The sequence below is a fragment of the Amphiura filiformis genome, chromosome 2, assembly GCF_039555335.1.
Source record: "Amphiura filiformis chromosome 2, Afil_fr2py, whole genome shotgun sequence".
In the NCBI taxonomy this organism is placed as follows: domain Eukaryota; kingdom Metazoa; phylum Echinodermata; class Ophiuroidea; order Amphilepidida; family Amphiuridae; genus Amphiura; species Amphiura filiformis.
This window is the reverse complement of record NC_092629.1, coordinates 63,444,880-63,465,074: the sequence shown is the minus strand read 5'-3', so window position 1 is coordinate 63,465,074 and position 20,195 is coordinate 63,444,880. Positions and strand designations below refer to the sequence as shown.

The 20,195-nt window shown below is 35.6% G+C and overlaps 1 protein-coding gene across 1 annotated transcript in view; it reads right to left on the bottom strand.

Annotated features, from left to right (window-relative positions):
* Positions 1 to 19,068, bottom strand: part of LOC140146523 (glycine N-methyltransferase-like) — a 37,474-nt gene extending 18,406 nt beyond the window's left edge. Inside the window, exon 1 of the mRNA XM_072168399.1 lies at positions 18,539 to 19,068. Coding sequence (XP_072024500.1) covers positions 18,539 to 18,729 — 191 coding nt within the window. The 5' untranslated portion in view covers positions 18,730 to 19,068. The remainder of the gene's footprint in view (positions 1 to 18,538) is intronic.
* Positions 19,069 to 20,195: the final 1,127 nt, after the last annotated feature.

Genomic DNA, 20,195 nt, shown 5'->3' with positions numbered 1-20,195 from the left:
GGGGGTACTACACCCATGCATTTTTTTTTTTGCATTTTTTGCATTTTGTGAAGAAATGAGAAAAGAAATTGGACAAAGTGGTATGCAAAATGAAGGGCAAATCTTCTCGTTCAATTGGTGGCATCAGTATCAATGAAGCGTACATGCTTCTAATGATATAAGCCAAAAGGTGGTACATCACTGATGTTTTAAATTCACTTAATTTTGGAAAGCTTACTATCAACGGATTTCGTTAAAATTTTGGATATGTGTTGCTAACACATTAGGGAAATAATGTTGATATGTAAAATGGGAATAAGCGGTCCCTGATCTCTTTTATGACTTCATGAACTTGGTGCTCCACAACTATCAAAAAACGAACCGGTTAAAATGCTTCTATTTTCAATGTTGAGCTATATTTTGTATTTTGAACTTGCGACACTATTTCACTGAAACTTAATTAAGCCATAGGTAACAGGTTACCACAACCACACTACAGCAATGTTGAAAAAGATTGTATTTTTGTCACCCATACCACCATATTAGGTAGTTTTCCGTAAGCTTCATTTTTGTGATTTTGGTAACTATTTTTTATTTATTTGCCCAATTCATCTCAACTAGGCAATCTAAATTGTACTCACCATTTACATCCCAAGGTATTTTAGTATATCCACCTCACATATTTCCATTATATATCCAGTAACAGACAAAATATCAAAATTGATGCCTCATTATGACATGTATGATATCACAGACTACCACATGTTGATGCCTGAATTTGACCTGAACCAATTGACCTATAACCTGACCTTTGATGACCTTATAGCCTTTTTTAATCTCTTTTCCTAACACCACATTATAGAAGATAAATACATGGTGTACTATTAAATTGTCTATGTGGAAGAGATTAGGCCTATTGAATTTATTCAGTGTTATAATCAGTGAGTACATTTCTATAGATGGTATAACAAAGGATTTAATGTATTCTATTCATGCCCCCTACTTGAACATGTTGAAAAGAATAAATTATGGACAATTTATGGTTTGTTAGGCTGAGTTCACATAGAAGTATACGGTATACGGTATTCGCTATACGAAATACGCTCATTCGATCAGGCTGAGTTCATATAGGAGTATACTATGTGAACTCAGCCTGATCGAATGAGCGTATTTCGTATAGCGAATGGCGAGTATGTCAGTTTACCCATTTTCTTCGTCTTATCAAATGCTTGCAACTTTACTTCTTGAGGTCACATTGCATTCAATGAGGTGTCATAATGTGCAGAATTAGTTAGTGCATCTATTAAAAAATTAATTTGCCCACATATGGTTTAGGTTTTTAAAATTAGGACGGTATACGTTGCACTAAAATCGAACACGCACGATTCCCACTATACTATACTATACGCAGGTATACGGCCTTTTCGAATAGCTCTTATGTGACCCGGTACTATGAAATTACCTTGCCCGATTTAAGCTATACGCGTGCATCTGCGAAACGTGCATCGTATACCCGAATAGTATACTTCTATGCGATCGTAGCCTTATGTGACCCGGTACTATGAAATTGCCTTGCTCGATTTTAAGCTATACGCGTGCACCTGCAAAACGTGCACCGTATACCCGAATAGTATACTTCTATGTGAACGCAGCCTTATGAAACACGCATCTGAGTTACCAGGATACATGTAAACAAAAAATATATAGGGCTAAAATGACTTACTATACAATGGTTTAAAAGCACCTTTTTTATTATTATTTTATTTTTTTCTTTATTTCACATGATCCGTGCATATATTGCCTAGCTATAAATGAAAAAATATTTTTTTAGACCAATCAAACCAATACATGGGTGTAGTACGCCCTTAACTACTTACTATCATGATTATTATCTTTCGCTGCTTAAAAGCCATTCTTTGAAGATCGATCGATGGAGCAAGTTTTTATATTGACGGCAGTTTGTATGCATGTTTGATCAGCAGAGAAGCTCATCTTCTCTGGTTTGATTGATGGATGTGCAGTGACACAATAATTTGCCTTAAAATTTGTATTTATATCGCGAATTTCAAATATCAGAAGGATATTCCTCGTATTTAGAATGCAAATTGATGTGGCATATGTGCTCTCGTGTCCTATCCCATAAAATACTGTGCAAACGTTGCTATCCGATTCAAAATTAAATGGTTTATTCCATGTATGTAATATACCGTATTTCATGAGTTTACGCAGAAAAATGCGCATGCGGGAAATGGTGATATCATGAGTTTGCGCATCCCAAAGCTGCTCAAACCCAGCAATTCCTTGATATGCGCAGCTCTTAAAAGCTGCGTCCTTTGGGATTTCCTGAGTTTGCGCATCATGCTCAAACTAGGGAAATCTATGTTTTGCGCATCATGCTCAAACTCGGGAAATCTATGTTTTGAGCATCTGCGCATTCATGGGAATTTCCTAGTTTGCGCACGACCTAGTCTCTTTTTGCAGTCGTTTTATAAATAAATAAATTAGTATATTTTAACCATGATGACGTTCAAAGACTATACGAATGGCAAATTGTTAAGAACAACATTTTTAAAAACAAAACAAGAAACAGTACCGTTTGCGTGCATCGATTCATTTTGATATAATTATCATTATATAGGCCCTATCCCGGGACCAGTATATTGGGCCTACACACAAATATTCCCACTCCGCCTATGCCTACATCTATGCATGCCGAGGTTTACAGGTTGATGGTAGAGTCTTTTGATGAAATAGCCGGTAGGCCTAAATGTTGGATAGTGAAATATAGAGATAATGTCATATTCAGACTAAAATAGCCAGAAGGGTTATTTCACTTTAATACCTTGTCATGTAGGCTTTTTTGAGGTATTATCTGTAGTTATTACTAATATTATTTGAGCATTTCATTTCAAAATACTTAGTGGATTATCCGATTTGTGTATAGGCTAGTGTGATAAGATGCATCATTATAACCATATAATTTCGGATCGTGCTTGTGTGAAAAACGCACGTAGGCCTACTGAAAGTCAAGTTTGCTTAGCCGAGTGTCATGTCATGATCACGAGTCTTATAGGGCCTACTTTTAGGCCCTATGCTACTTTGCATTTGAAAGATCAAGCACAATAATCAATAATATTATCATCCATCATATCCTTTGTTTTCAAAAATGCTGATAATTTTTCATCTGATCCTTTAAATCTTTTGAGGAGTGTAGTATAGTGTCATTTGGTGAAAATTGTTGAAATGCTAAAAGTCTATAAGTATATCCTTTCCTGTGAGTCCTTTCTTAAAGGAGCATATACGTATTGGAACAAAGTTGTGGTCTAAACATACTATTTTGGGTTTTTTCAGGGCCATGACATAATTAAGATTGACAGGTTACATCGGCGTTCTGGACCGTCCATCTCCTCCTCACACTGTGATGAGTTCCCCGGTCATGGGTTACAGCTCGATATATTATTAGGCCTAGCCTATATAGCCTAGTACGTACACAGCAAAAAATGGGAGTAATTTGCTCCCGAGTAAAACATTGAGTAAAAAACGAGTAATAATTTACTAAAGAAAGTGCGAACCGCGAAATTTTGATTACTCCTCCCTAAAGTAAAATCTGATAAGTTGTACTTGAGTAAAGTTTACTCGGCAGCGTAGTAATATATGCTACGAGCTCGGAGTTCGCTACCGATTTAGGTTGCATTGGAGTAAAGTTTAGTCGGTACAATTGCAGAGTTCGACGACGCGACGCCATTGCAAGCCTATACGTGTGTTGCGGAAGATAGAAGAAGTACCCCTGGAAAAATATGTGTGGTGCATGGTGTTGAGTGGCGACTGCCTGAGGTTTAGTGGAAATTTTCCCCATTCTTGAAGGTAAGAGCTGATTATTTTGACCCGCAGGTTATGCAATAATTGTGTCATTGTGTGATGCAATAAACATTTCATGTTTGGCATGAAGTTGGTAAACGTAATGCAAATGAATTTAAGCTTACTCGGTCCAGTATGCTTATGCTCTGAATGTAGTATCCTGCCCTGCAAACGATCATGCTGATATATATGCAATAAACCAACCTATCACCTGTTTTATTGTGTTTATTTATTATGCAAAATGGTACATCAAGTTATGGAGGACAGAATTTTATTTAAATGATGATGACTCTGTTATGATGAGTGACGTCATACTGCATACCCTCTATATAGGCCATGCACATGTGGCAAGGGGCTGTGTTGCCCCCCTCCCCCCATGCTTTGATTCTTTGGCAAGCCAATTATGCCCATGTAGTACCTACATGTGTTTGGTTGTGCAATAATTACAGGGGCTGAGAAATGGAGGGGTTTTGATTTTTTGGCAAACCAACAAGGAGGGGGAGGGGCAAGCATTTTTTGACCAGTCAAAGGGGAGGGCAAGTAATTTCTCTCAAGAGCCATGTTCTCACAATGAGTTTTTTGTTTTATCCTTTTTGATACAGGCAGAGAGTTTTACAACTATAGCTTGCATGAGAGACACTCAAGTTGGACATGTGATCTGAGGGTTAAAGGAACCAAGTGAACTGCCTGGTATCTGTGGTGTAAAGGACATGATGAACATTATCAATTGTATATACTTAAATGAAAAGTAAATAACCAAATTGTACAAAGGTCAGAAAATAAAATTGCTGTGATTTGAATAGAAAATGATGCAAATCGTTCTCTTCCCAAGAGGAAACAGAAAGAAGGAAAATTTTGAACTATCGATGATGCCTGGTTCATAAGTGTGCTTTATGATCTAAATGTCACATGAGAGCCAATGGCTAATTGATCTTTATCATTTCATATTCTGGTAACTTAATATTGCAGATAATAGTGCTAACTACTTTCCTACCTTAATTCTGATATATGATGAAGAAATATTCGTAACCATTTGTAAGACCGTTTTGGAGCAATTTTATTGTGTACCCTTGACAATAAACATCAGACTGTCAGAGGACTTCTGATTTTTGAAATATTGTGGCATCAGACAACAAACATGTAATGGAGAACATTGAGAAATAGTTGACATAAAACTAAAAGCAGTGGTTTATACCATCTGTAGTTTAATTTAAAACTCTAACTGAGAGGTATGCTGCATTTCAGACCATCCACTACAAACCTGGTGCAAAATTGCTACATTTAACAAATTTTATGTATCTGTTTTTATAGTTTTCTTATAATATCCTTTAGGGAGGTTTTTAAAAAAGGCCCTACTTTACACCAGGTTTGTTCTGGATGATTTTTGTTGGGTAAGCAAAGGCAACTTTACATTTGCTTTGCTGATGTAACACTGTACTGATTTTGTGGATTGATTGTACTGTTATAGAGTTAATTGCTGTTAAAACCTTTTTTTTTTTTTTTTTTGAAGTTTGAATAATACTGTTTAAAAAATAATTTTCTTGCCAGTCATTGTTTGATTAATAGGTGTGATGTGCAAAATAATTTCATGTTTTTATTAGAACAGAGAGTAAAATGGAATGACAACAGCTTCATTGATTCTGGATATTACAGATGTCACAGTTTCAATCTACTCATTAAACTAAATTAAGAGAATAACGGATCCTTGGTCAGAACCTGAATCCAGTCCAAAATCAAAACCACAAAGGGATATAAATTTGAAAGAAAATATCCGAAATATGTCTCACCTTGTGAAACTAATAAAAACGAAACATTTTATGATACATATATTATACATATCAAAACACTACTTTCTCAACGTGTCTAAGGAAACTATACGTGTTTCCCAAAATATACTGCTTTTATCTTCTGAATTAGAATAGTAGTATAGCTTTATATGGCTATGTTGAAGAGATCTAATACTACTCATATCTCTCGAAACTTAGTAGTATTACTTCAGACATGCATATAAAATTGTCTATTTTGTTTCGAAATCTTTCAAAACATTCAAATTCTTTCCAAATTTCCAAAACAATCTTCTACTCAACCAATTGAACACTTCGCTGTCTTTTAGTAAAAATGTCTGCGTCAGCAGCCTAAAAATTGTAAATTAACACTAAAAACAGCAAGGCCGCAGGGCCGGCAGGCCTGAGGCCGGCGACTCCATACGACGACTAAACACTCCAAGTGAGTTTGTTTTATATAAATTCTGCAGGGCTAGAAAGATCGGTAAACCGCTAAAGCCCTAATGCAATCTCTCGCCTCTAGAGCTGTTACAAAGTTCCCACTCATAACGGTAATCAACTTTATTTTATTCAATTTAGGACATTCTGAAAACCGTTGCTAGAAAGCATACAGCTAGCAATATGTTACTTCAATGAAGTCAGAATGTGATGTCCAGTTTTTTACACAAAACATAATATTATTTGCTCCACAGGCGAGAGATCGCATTGGGGTAAAAATTATTAAAATTATATTTGAAAATAGGAAATAAAGAATATAATATTATTTGCTCCACAGGCGAGAGATCGCATTGGGGTAGAAATTATTATATAAAGTGTATTCGTAAATAGAAAATAAAGGATATAATATTATTTGCTCCTGAGGCAAGAGATTGCGTAGGGGTGATACTCTGAAATATTATAGACTTCTTTTGGAGATTAATTGAGAATATATTGAGAATTATGGGTCGGAGTTTTAACCGCAACAAAGTGGCTAACTCTAGACACCAAAGAAATTCAAATAGTATATTAACCAAACAAAGTAAAACAAAAATTAAAAACATTGAGAAGAAAGTTCTAGTCAACAAAGCAAAACAATTTGTCAAGAATCTGTCAAATTATAATTTGTCGGATAGTGAAATCTTGGCGCTTGGTAAAGGTTTGAATTTTATTGCAAATCCAGTTAAGCCTAAGAAAAGTGTTTTATGGAAGCCGCTGATGTGTTTACTAGAAGTATGCGGATAAGGTACCTTGCAGCTATTAAGGGCTGGGGACCTAGACATAAATTTAGAAATTCTTCAACTTGGACACCAGGTCCAACGCCTAGTTTGGCGCTTGAAGATTTTTTAGAAGGGATGAGAACGGAACTTAGTAAAGTTCCGATCAAAAACGTGCAACCGAATATGAGTAAAACTGAAACTCAAGCAGTAAATTCTCTCAGGAAAAACCCGGACATCGTTTTGAAAAAATTCGATAAAGGGAGAGGGATTTGCGTTTTATCAAAACAAGACTACATTAATGAGGGCCTTCGACAATTGAAGGATAGAAAGTCATATCTGAAATTAGATTATGACATGACAGTTCATACCGCCGAGATGGTTAGTGAATTAGTCTGTGAAATGTTTGAAGCCAAAGAAATTGATAAGGCACTAGCAGATTATTTGGACCCTGAAACTAGTTATGAAAATAAGACACCGGTGTTCTTTATGTTACCCAAAGTGCATAAGGAAGTCAAAGAGCCTAATCAAGTTTTTATAGGTAGACCGGTAGTCAGTTCGTGCAGTGCCCCGCTAAATAGGATAGCGGAATTTTGGACTTTACCTCCTTCCAGAGGTCAAAAAATCACCAGCATATCTTAAAGACACAGCAGATACAATTCGGAAGGTAGAAAGTTTAGTTTTGCCTGATGACGTCATAGTAGCGAGCATAGACGTTGTTAGTATGTTTACTGTTGTGCCACAGGAAGAAGCATTAAAAGTAGCTATGGAGACATTAGCGAAAATAAATCCGCTCTCCTGTGATCCTCCGATGCCTAGTTTGGCATTTATGAGGAGAATAGTAAAACTTGTTTTATACCGTAATGCGTTCGAGTTTAACGGTAAATTCTACCTTCAGATAGCTGGTTGTCCTATTGGACTCAAATCAAGTCCGAGTTTATGCTGTTTAGTAGTGAATAAACTAGTCCAGAATTTCATGAATTTGGACAAGAATGTAGTCTCTTTCCATATCTATATGGATGACTCGCTCCTGATGTGGTCAGGTACCATGGAGGAGCTGGAGGTGTTCATAGGCAAAATTAATGATATGCACCCAACGGTCAAATTCACATATTCGGCCTCGAAGGAAGAAATACAATTTTTGGACCTTGTGATATACAAGGGAAATAGATTTAGGACCTCTAACATCTTGGATGTAAGATGTTATACAAAAACCACAGAAACTTGGTGTTATTTGGAGAGAAATTCTTGCCATAGTCCCTCAGTGTTCAGGGGATTTATAAAAGGCGAGCTAATTAGATATGCACGTAACTCAAACAATTTAGAAACATATGAAGAAAAGAAATCAGTGTTTCAAGAAAAACTCCTAGCAAGGGGTTATAGTCTTCAAGAAATTGAGAAGGCTTCACAAGAAGTAGATTTTGAAAATAGACAGAGGTACATCACGGAAAAAGAACGTGATGCAAAAATACCTTTAGTTTTCAAAACACACTATTACCCGCATATAGAAAGTAAACATGTGAAGAATGCACTACTGAAACATTGGGAAATTATTTCAGAGCATCCAGAATTGAACCGCATTTTTCCAGAAATTCCGATTTTGGCATATAGTAGAACAAGGAATATGTGTGATTCACTGGTTAAAGCAAAATTGCCAGTTTCAGTAGACGCTGATCAGATTGATGAACCCGATTCTCGACCGGGATCGCCTAATCTGCTCATGCTGCAAGATTTGTTGCTAGAGAACAGAGGGTTCAATGATGTTCCGTTTGAAAATGAACATCCACCTCTTTCCATACCAAGATTAGAGAGATTGGAAGCAGAGGATTATTCTGATGACGGCATTGAATCACAGGAAAGTGTGAATTCAGACCCAAATTAAAAAGTTCAAAATTTCACCCGTATAACAACAGCAAAGTTAAACATGTTTAACAAGGAAGTTACTGCGTATGCAGTTAAGGAAAGCTTTCTTAGGCTGGTTGTTAATGAGGTTTTTTTTGATTACGTAAAAAGAAAAGAAGAGAAAGGCCAAGGCAGTCGGCAAATTAGCTGAACATAGGAAACTTTTAGTTTTCTATTTTAAGGCACAGGGCTTTAATTTGAGCACCTAGGCTTTTATTTTAACTATTTATAGAAAGATTTCCGGGAGGCAAGTTAGCTGACCGAGGTGAAGGCACAACATTTTGGGCCTACACTTTCAAATATAAATAGTTACGGGAGACAGTAGTCATTCCGAGGTATAGGATCGTTTTTAGAGCCTATACTTATTTTTAAATTTTGGAAATGCATGGGTCAGTAGACCCATAGCAGCGCAACTGATGAAGGACATGAGTCCAGAAACGATCGTCTTGCTAGCTGCTTGTTTAGCATTTCATATTCTATTAGGAATATGGAGCAACCCCCAAGGGGTGGATAGTTAGCATATTTTGATTATAAGTTTTTACAATAAAAACTTAAATAAAATATTTTCAAAAAAAACATTTTTCCCAAGAGGAATATAAGGCCTATGATGATATTATATTTCGAATTATAATATATCTTTGATTTTTAGACACATTCTTATATTTGGATTTTTAAGAATCTTGTGTTATGTGGTTAATTGTATATTTATATTTGGTTTATTAAATTAGGTTTTATACTGGAGATATGTTTGGTTGATTTTTAATTTTTAGGAAATATTTGGTCGTTTAAATAAAAATAGTGGAAAACTTTTCCGCAGACAAAAATAATATAGCTAATTTGCATAAAAAATATGATTGGTCAATTTTATAGAATTTTGATTGGCCACTTCCGCGGTCCAATCGGATCGCTTCCTTTACCAACCAATGAGCGCAATGTAGTGCTTTTGGTTTTGCGGATATAAGGTGAAGCATTTAGTCACAAACCTCAATTATTCTCTCTCAGTATGAGCAGACAATATCCGTTCGAGAACAAACTTTCACTGAAGATTAAGAAGATGTCAAGTTCGCAGCCTTCAAGCTCCAGCTCCAGCTCGCAAGGAACTACGGTGCAAGGTCCGAGAGGACAGGTGCCTAGTTCAGTGGGAAACCAGGTGCAAGGGTCGAGAGACCAGGTGCCAGGTGTTATTTCTCTGTCAGGGTTAGAGCCATTTGGACCTACCCAGGACTCTCAATTAATTGCCCCAGGTCAGAAAGTGCGAGCCGTTGTCCCCACACCACCGTCAAATTCTGTTCCTGAGATAGAACTCTCAAAACATAATCACGCTTTTGTTTTCGGCCTTATTGACATGGTGGAAAGTAAATTTATATGTCTGGCGATTCTCGAGGACAAGTTGACCAAGCTTACAAAAATGCTGGATGGTCAACTCGAGATTCCAGAGGCGATTTGTGCGGTCCGAAAGTTGCCTAGCCTACCGGGGTCTAACTTCTCTGTTAAGATGAGGTCGGAAGTAGACACCCTTTTTAGAATTCATTTTTTGGATTTTGTGAAACTAATGAAAGAAGACCTGGAAAAGAGGGTCATTCCCGATTTTGAAATTGAAATTGATGAGGCTAAGACTGCATCTAGACGAAAAATAGATGCAAGCAGCCCGATCATTGAGTTACATGTCGCACGCCGTAAATTTGAAGAGGCATGCGAGAAAGTTGTTGGAAGACAAAAGAAAGCCGAGCAAGAATAAGAACAAGAGTGAGGAGCCTTCTAATGAGAGACCTGCGAAGAAGAGCAGAACAGCGAACCGGCAACCGCCTCATCCTTCACGGGGTGGGGTTCTCACCGTCAACCCCAGCATGCTAGAGGTTACGGGAAGCAGTACCCGGCTCATCATGGTGAAGGCTGGAATGTTAGGCGAGGTCGCGGCAGAGGTCGTGGCTGGAGTTATTAACTCCACTAAAAACCAAACGGCTCTTTTCAGAGCCACCATTTGTTTAAAAAAGAGAGATGAGGTTGTGTCAATAAAATGCCCCTTTTAATGTTTTGCTTTTACAAATATATAAATAAAAAAATATATATATAAATGAAATGTTTTACTTTATAAGCTCTAGAGGCATGAGAATGCATTAGGGCTTAATTATAAATAAAATTTAAAACCTTGTGGTTTACTGAAAGTTCTAGAGGCATGAGAATGCATTAGGACTTTAGCGTTCTACCGATCTTGATAGCCCTGCGGGGTATATATAAAATTAACTCACTTGGAGTGTTTAGTCGTCGTATGGGAGTCACCGGCCTCGGGCCTTCGGCCCTGCGGCCTTGATGTTTTCTAGTTGTCAAAATACACTTTTCAGTCTGCTTACGCAGACGGGTTTTGAATTTTTATATATAAAAAACAGAAAGAAGTAAAAATGGTTGAGTAATAGATTAATTTGGATATTTGTAAGATTTTTTATAGTTTGGAAAGATTTCGAAACAAAATACTTTCTGAAGCTTGAAATATATGATGGTTATTTTAAGAAAGACAATTTTATATGCATGCCTGAAGTTATACTGCTAAGTTTCGAGAGAGATATAAGTGGTATTAGGTCACTTCAACATGTCCATATAAAGCTATACTACTCTTCTAATTCAGAAGATATAAGTGGTATATTTTGAGAAACACATATACTTTCCTTAGACATGTTTAAGAAAGTAGTGTTTGTTTTGCGTATATATTATGCATTTCATTTCGTTTTATTTAGTTTCACAGAGTGAAACAAACTTTTGGATATTTTCTTTTATATATATTTTGTTTACCCCTTGATGGTTTGATTTGAAACTGGATTCAGGTTCCGACCATGGGCCCGCTCACTTTCTTAATTAAAATAATTTCAGATACACGTAGCGTAGTTTCTATTATTGTTATTATATATAATGTTTCTTTCTTTCGTTTATCATGTACTTTCTATATATGCACATCAGTGCTGACTTCTAGCAAACACCAGGCCTATTATAACATTAATCATTCTTATTTCTGAAAAAAAAGTTGCAATCTAATTTGATTGTAAATGATTGACAGTTATTTGATAATGATTCGCTTTGTTTTTCTTAATTTCTGTAACTTTGCCTGTCAATCACGGACCGTTTTGCCATGAAGGAATTAATCCTAATCCGCTAATTATGCCAACAATTTCAAGGCGGAATGTTTGAACTCGAAAAATTATGTATGACTTTCTTTTTCTAATTTTTTTTTTCTTTATTTCTTTTTCTTTCATGGTTCTTTTTTCTTCTTCCTCATCTTCAAGTTCTTTCTCGTGTTCTCGTTAAATATTTTGTTCACGCAGACGCATTTTATTTTAATGTTCATGTATTTTGATAATATACATGCAAATGACTAGTAAACACTATCATACTAACATGTCATTAGCATTTGAATCATGTCTGCAAAGTGATGGCAATGTTTCTTTGGCCTTTGCAAAATCTTTTTCATGTCTATAAATGGTTCTTTCTGGCATTGCATATAGGCCCTACCACCAAATTCCAAGGCTTATCATAACAAAACTACAATACAAAATACACACCCATCCGCCTTACACAACCCCCACACACCCCACCCAATCCCACAAACATACACGCGGTATTATAGATGTTGAGCGCAGAATGCGGAAAAATGCGTTTTGAGCTTACCATATAAAGCATCACAAAAGCGTCTCATCACATAAACTAACCAGCACACCCCTGTTGTACACTCACCACACACCCGCCAAACAAATACTAAACACGCACATAAGCAATCTAGGCCTACATCATTAATGGACTTTGAAGTATTTTTAAGCGCAGAATGTCGAATATAAATTTGAGACTTTATAATAATGCCATATCTGATATGATAACGATTTAGAGCTCACTGTAGAGCTTACTGTAAATGTCATATCACAAAACATGACCGTCTCACCATAACAACTTATACAACCCTTTTCTTCTTTCTAGTTTCTTTCTGCGTTTCTATCGTCTTTCGTGCACTCTGTTTTTCCCTTTATCCCCAATATAATTATACTTGGAAGTATTTCACACACCCAGATTTGGAAAATTTGTCTTTTTTCTTTGCAAATTACTGATTTCTAGCAAACACCACACCTATATTTAATATAATATTAATCACGTACTTATTTATGAAAAAGGGTACAATCTAACTATTCTGATGATTGACAGCTATTTTGAATATATACCAATGGATAGGCCTATTCTACATGCGGCATTGCGCGGTGCTCCTTTATTAAAAGGGAAATCCCTGTTTGGACACGGTCAACATGGTCGAAGCGCTTATAAATAGGCCTAATTCTTTGTTGAATAATAGTATTTTCACGTCACGAATGCAACATGGCATTCGCCTGTAGGCCTACATAATAACTTTAGAATGTAAATTTGATAATAACTAAATTATCAATTATCAGTTTCACCCGTATAGGCAGGGACAGATTTAAGCGGTGGTCCGGTGGCCCTGCGCCAGTGGATTTTGCATTGGGCCAGTATAACTCAGTTCCAACAATGCTGACCCGACGGGCCACTAGATATTTGAGCCTGATATAACAGTTCTCATATGAGACAAGATATAATCAGTGATTGACATAATTTGACACAGTTTCTGCTCCATTTGTCACCTGTGTGCAATTTATAGTTAGTTTCGTATATTAATTCTTATTCTTGCATTGCATGCAAATTGGAAATAATTATATGGCCGCTTCCTACAGACCCGTATACATTTTTCAAAGAGGAAAGTTTGAAAGTTAATTCGAGTAGGGTATGCAAATGTCTTCCAAATTCTACTAGGTGGAAAATTTTAGCGTGTTTTTTTTTATTCTTTCTAAATACTATCCCTATACTCCAACATGTTCAGCATTCAAACATGTTTACAAAGTGATTGCATTATATAATGCGTTTAGTGATAATATATATTTCATTTTAAACTTCATAACTCGTTATTTTTCCTGTTCACGCGCCCACATAGGTCTTCCATATCTGGGTATATCAAATACCCAGATTTGGAAGCATATAGAAGTGGGTCGTTTATGCCGTGTGCATGGCCAGGCTGTAGACGGCATGCCCTATAATAGCATCCATAAGGGGATGACTTTATTTTTCAAATTAAAAAATAAAATATATTTCTTTCTTCTCTCTTTCAGTGACTTTCTTTTACTTTTAGTCCACATTTTAACAAAACATTGCTTTGTCTTTTTGGTGTGTTTTTTTTCTTTCTTTCTAAATACTATCCTTCAATATACTCAAACATGTTCAGCATTCAAACATGTTTACAAAGTGATTGCATTATATAATGCGTTTAGTGATAATATATATTTCATTTTAAACTTCATAACTCGTTATTTTTCCTGTTCACGCGCCACATAGGTCTTCCATATCTGGGTATATCAAATACCCAGATTTGGAAGCACAGAAGTTGGTCGTTTTATGCCGTGTGCATGGTCAGGCTGTAGACTGTATAATAGCATCCTTTAATTAATTCAGATCTTTGTAAAGGGGTGACTTTCTTTTTCAAATTAGAAAATTAAATTATATTTCTTTCTTATTTGTTTTCTCTCTCAGTGACTTTCTTTTAATTTTATTCCACATTTTTTGACAAAACATTGCTTTGTCTTTTTTCGCGTGTTTGTTCGTTCTTTCTAAACACTATCCCTCAATATACTTATCAAATTTGCAAATTAGAAAATTATATTTCTTTCTGATTTGTTTTTTCTCTTTCAGTGACTTTCTTTTAATTTTATTCCATATGTTTTAACAAAACATTGTTTTGTCTTTTTAGCATGGATGTTATGAGTTATTGTATAATTAAACAGTTTTGAACTGATTTTCTTTCTTTCATTTGTTTTTCTTCCTTTCTTTTCATCTAAAATCGGGCTAATTATTATATTTTGAAGGGCGGATTCGTTTGTTTCCTTTCTTTTCATCTAAAATCGGCATATCGGAAAGACTGAATGGACAGGGCAGGGAACCCATCTTTTTTTTTTATTCCGCAAGTTTCTTCCTTCCTTCTTTTTTTTTCTTAGTGCTATAAGCACTATCCCTCAATATACTCAAACATGTTAAACATTCAAATTTAGTGATATAGGGGCTTAGAAGTGTGATTTCATTTTAAACTTTTTTTTTAATCTTTCGACAGCCATGGTGTTACCGTGTTACTGTCTATGATTTATTAAACATTTTCATACAAATGAAAGATGGCTGATTTAAAAAAAAAATTTATCAATGATAAGAATCTGGTTATATTATAGAATCCATTGATTTTATATATATTATACAGATTCCATTGATTAATAATAGCACACCAGTCAATGATTAATACCAAGGAATTCAATATCCTAGCCATTCAGCTATTGTTCCTATTATATAACGTGACATTGCGCTAATCACCTTGTCAAGTGGACAATTGTTATGATATCCTTTCCTGTATCGTTTATCATTATTTTATTATTATAACCAATATAGTGCCCCAAAATGGTACTAATTTTGTTAGATGAACAACTAAGTAAATAATAATAAATCAATAAATGATAAAATATGTTATGATAATAAATAAATAAACAGCCTATAAATAGATAAAAGATACATTATAAATACATAATTAGAAGAAAGAGAATAATAGGCCCTATAAACAAATTAAATTCTCCAATGTGACTTTTATTATAATACAAATAGTCCGGCTAATATCAATAATAAAACCACAGTATATTTATAATAATATTAATAACACTAATAATAATAATAATATAATAATAATAAGAAGAAGAATAAGAATAATAAAATAATAACAATAATAATAATAATAATAATAATAATAATAATAATAATAATAATAATAATAATAATAATAATAATAATAATAATAAATAATAATAATAATAATAACACTAATAATAATAATAATAATAGTAATACTAATAATAATAACACTAATAATAATAATAGTAATAATAATAATAATAATAATAATAATATACAATTCTGATGATAGAAAGCAAAATTAAATCTTCAGAGCAATAATTTCCTCCGTTTTGACAGTTGTACCGTCCGTGACCGTGATCATGATGCAATTTAGTTTTACGTGTTGACTTCGCTCCATACGTTCATGCTCATTTCAAGGAAATTCCTAGTTTGCGCAGGCTGCTCAAACTCGGAAATTCGGCTGTTTGAGCATGAGCATATCAAAGAAATTCCCAGTTTGCGCACGCTGCTCAAAATCGGAAATTCGGCTGCGCAAACTAGGGAATTCGTTCAAATGCGCATCTTAATTAATTACGTGCGCAAAATCGAGATATCACTGAAATGAGCATGCTCAAAGTCGGGAAATCACTACTATGCGCATGCGCAAAACGGTGCGTCCTTTCTTGATATCCGGGGTCTCACATACCTCTTTATTCCTAACATTCTTCTATCACAATGCTTTACCTCTGACGTCATCACAACATCTTCAATCAGATGCCTGACGAAGTCCGATGTTTTCGGACGCAACGTAGCAAAGTGAGTTGCAAATTAGTTCCAGTATTAGATTTAATTTACAAACTAATGCTTTACCTCGCTTCCTACATAGCCACAGGCCTTAAAGCATCATATTCCGAGGAGCAGAAAGACACCAAATTGGTGTTTTATGACCTTTAACACTTTGCATTCTTTTGTGGCGAGTGTCGAGTGACATGGTCTTTCAATTCACGCCGAGTGTCCTTGACAGTCATGACTAATGCTTCAATGGTCATGAACATGATGAAAGAATTCAAAAGATAACCTCTGCCCCAAATCCCGAGCTAATTGTCTGAAACTGCTCCTCGGAAGATGTGAGTCTTCAAATGATAGTCATTAAGGGGGTACTACACCCCTGGCCAATTTTGTGCCTATTTTTGCATTTTCCTGAATTAAAGCACATTGGCGACAAGTAAGATATGTATATTATAGGGGCAAGGACTACAACTACTGCACTGAAAATTCAGCAACTCAAGGCAAGTAGGCCTAGTTATTGATTTATTGATCAAATATTGGTTTTCCCTCATTTTTGACTAACTCCACAACTGTTGTCTGTGCTGAAATAAAAACTTCCAGTGCAGTAGCTGTAGTCCTTGCCCCTATAATATACATATCTTACTTATCACCAATGCGCTATAATTTTTGAGAAAACTGCACAAATGTGCACAAAATTGGCCAGGGGTGTAGTACCCCCTTAAACGACCAATGGATAAATGACATGACTATCATTGAAGACCGAGTTCCACAGTCTACTTCCTACACGGGAGCTTGTCATTTTTGAGAACTCTTCTTGTTAATTACTAATTTACGATTAAACTAATATAAGTAATCAATATAAATTAAATGTTTACCCTAGAAACAAAGCCTAAGAGGTTAAAGCATCGGATAGTAACGTTTGTACAGTATTTTTGTGGCACCTGAGAGCACATCAGACACACCATAATGTATTTTGAATTAGGTACGGTATGTATATTCTGAATAGCGAGTCTATTCTGAATATGAGAAATTTCCTTCTGATATCAAATAAGTTTTTTTTTTAATTATCGATTATAAGTTTCCAAGGCAAATTACTAAAAATTGATATTTATATAATTTTGAATTTTTTTATATTATTTATCAATTTATCATTTTAGGTCTTTTTGGGAAGACGTACATCTTCAATACGCAAGGTCAGAATTTTCGGCTTTTCTTCCCATATAAAGCTTACTTTTTTTACTTCGAGGAATGTTAAATATCATTGTGTGAAAAAGGGTCCAAATTCACACTCTAAAAAGTCTTTTCAAGGGTATACGCAACCATGATATGCATGGAAGAAATTGAGGTTTTTTTTTTCTTTCAAAATCAATACTCATGATTCAATGGGATGCGTCCACGCATTGATGATTAATGGAAAAACACGTATAGAATTGACGATGAATGGATACATATACTATAGTTAGATAATAAACTTTAAAAACATAAAGTACCGGGGTACGGTGTTTTTTATGCTTCATCGAGTTACAATGCAAGTGCTAAGTAGGCCTTGGCCTAATACATTTGTCATTCGCCATTAATAACATCCAAGTAAACAAATTCCATTGTGTAACTGTCACTTAAAAGGGCATTTCGTGATCCACAGCATCATCCCCCCACTTTTCACAAAAAAGTTGAGATTTTTATATCACTGGAAACCTCTGGCTACATAATGTTTATTTACAAAATATTTCTTGCAGATTAATTCGTTTAGCAAAGATATCTTGAAATTTTAATTTCGTTCTGGTAGAAATTACAACACATTGTCTATGGAGCAGTGTAATATACAGATAATCATGCATTTACTCGCAAACGCAAAATCGGAATCAACTGAAATTTTGGGAATAATCTTTTTTCGTGGATATCTACTGAATAATGTCATAAAGAGAGGATGCTAGGATCACGAAATACTCCTTTAACACTTCGGCTAAAAAAACATTATCAGTTGTCTCAGTGAAAGAAGGGCCCAACTCCAGCTCGAACAAAAACATCTGGCGTTGCCATGGTAACGGAATATTTAATATCACATGGATGTATAAATTCAAGTTCATATAATCTAAGGACCCCGTAGATTTGAAATATTCTGTCTGGAAAACTAGAAATAAGACGTAGGCCTATTGGCAGTTTTTTGTGTATTATTCTCTCAAAAACTTTTTGGTGGAGTTGGGCCATTCCCAGTTGTAGTAACTACAAATTTCGAACGTTTGAGGACTTATTCCGTCGGAGCGGGGAGTTTCAATTATTGGAACTGGGCCCTTCCACTAAATTCAATTCCCACTTGTATATTTTCTAAATATCTTATACGCTTACCCTGTGCCGCAAGCCACATCCAACACCCTCTGACAGCCTCTATCTCTGAGTAGCTTCACAAGCCATTCACGATATACCTCGGTACGTTCACTTCGGCTACCTATGTAGTGCTCCCACACCTTCGCAGCCTTGCCATCAGCATACTGATCTGACACGCCGAGGGACCTGGTCCTGTAAATGCTGTCTCCCATATTGGCCGAATGTCTGTGTCCGGGGCTTATGTGTTTTATAAAGAAGATATTTTTTTAGATCATGCGTAGGTATAGGCCTACGATTATAAATTCCAATACTGGTAGTGGCACTTTTCTCTTAGTTGACTGTCCCCTCCTTTTCACTTCTACAATATCCGTGTGTTTAATCTGAAAGATCCGACGTACAATTAGAAATTGCGCTATTCAACCCCGGACTCAAACTTTTCTCTAGACCTCCTTATTGGAAACTCGTGCGGCTACTGCTTGGCCAAATCGTGATACCATGATACCTTGCAGATCATTTGTTTAATCTGGAAGATATCATCGTATTTTAGATATTGATTATGTAACTATACCCTGTATCTGAATTCATGGAAATTTCCATGGTAGGCCTAGGATGTGTATAGCGTATGCAGTGAACCTGCGACTTGTACTATTACAGTCTCAGAATAAACCAACCAGAACGGAATAACAATTGAAATGGCAGCCATGTACATGTTGGAGGATTTTTAAAGATGACAGAGGGCCTGGTGTCTCATCGATTCCACAACCATTCATCATACCTCTATCACCTGTTTTGATGTAGGCCTAGTATCATGCAAATTATGGAGGACAGAATTATTTCAATAAAGATGACTGTTAGGGCCTAAGGGACGCACCATTAGATTATCAAGGGAATTGTGTCGTGCCATCTAATAAGCAAAAATTATTGCTCCACCTCGGACCAAAAATAAATTTGCTCCACCTCGCTCGGACCAGAAAAAAAAGATTTGATTTCAAGGGTGAAAAAAAATTGTCACAGTAGCGAAGAAAAATTAACATCATATAGCTTTTAAATTGCAAAAGCAAAAATGTTCGCGCTTCGCGCAAATTTGCTCCATTTTTAGTCGAGAATGTTAGGATAGGATAGGATAGGATAGGAAGCTTTATTTCACCACGGAGGCCCAAATCAACAAAGTTGTTGTTCCTTGGGGCCGTGGACATAACATAACATACAAAATATAAATAAACAAAGTGCAAATAAAATTTACATCATCATAAAATTGATAGATTTAAACAACAGTTAAAAATATACACTTTTAGCATTATTTTTGAAAATATGTAAGGTCATGGATTTTTGAATAGTTTCATCTAAATTGTTCCAGATGATTCCACCTCTATATGATAAACTTTGTTTTAGCCTGGCTCGAAAAATATTTTTTGCGCATTTGTTTGTGAAAAAAGGCGAAACCATTTGATTCACTCTAGGCATACTTCATAGATTTTCACCAAATTCCACCCAATCTCAATAGATATCTGTGCCACATACCGGGGCCACATAACTGATTGGGAGCACTATCGGCGTAAATACCGGGGATATGGGGGATAAATCCCCCCAATATTTTGCTAGAGGGGATACATTCCCCAATGTTGATGCCTGTATGTGGGTTTCTTGCCAAATTAACCTCATATTTGCATTTGGTCAT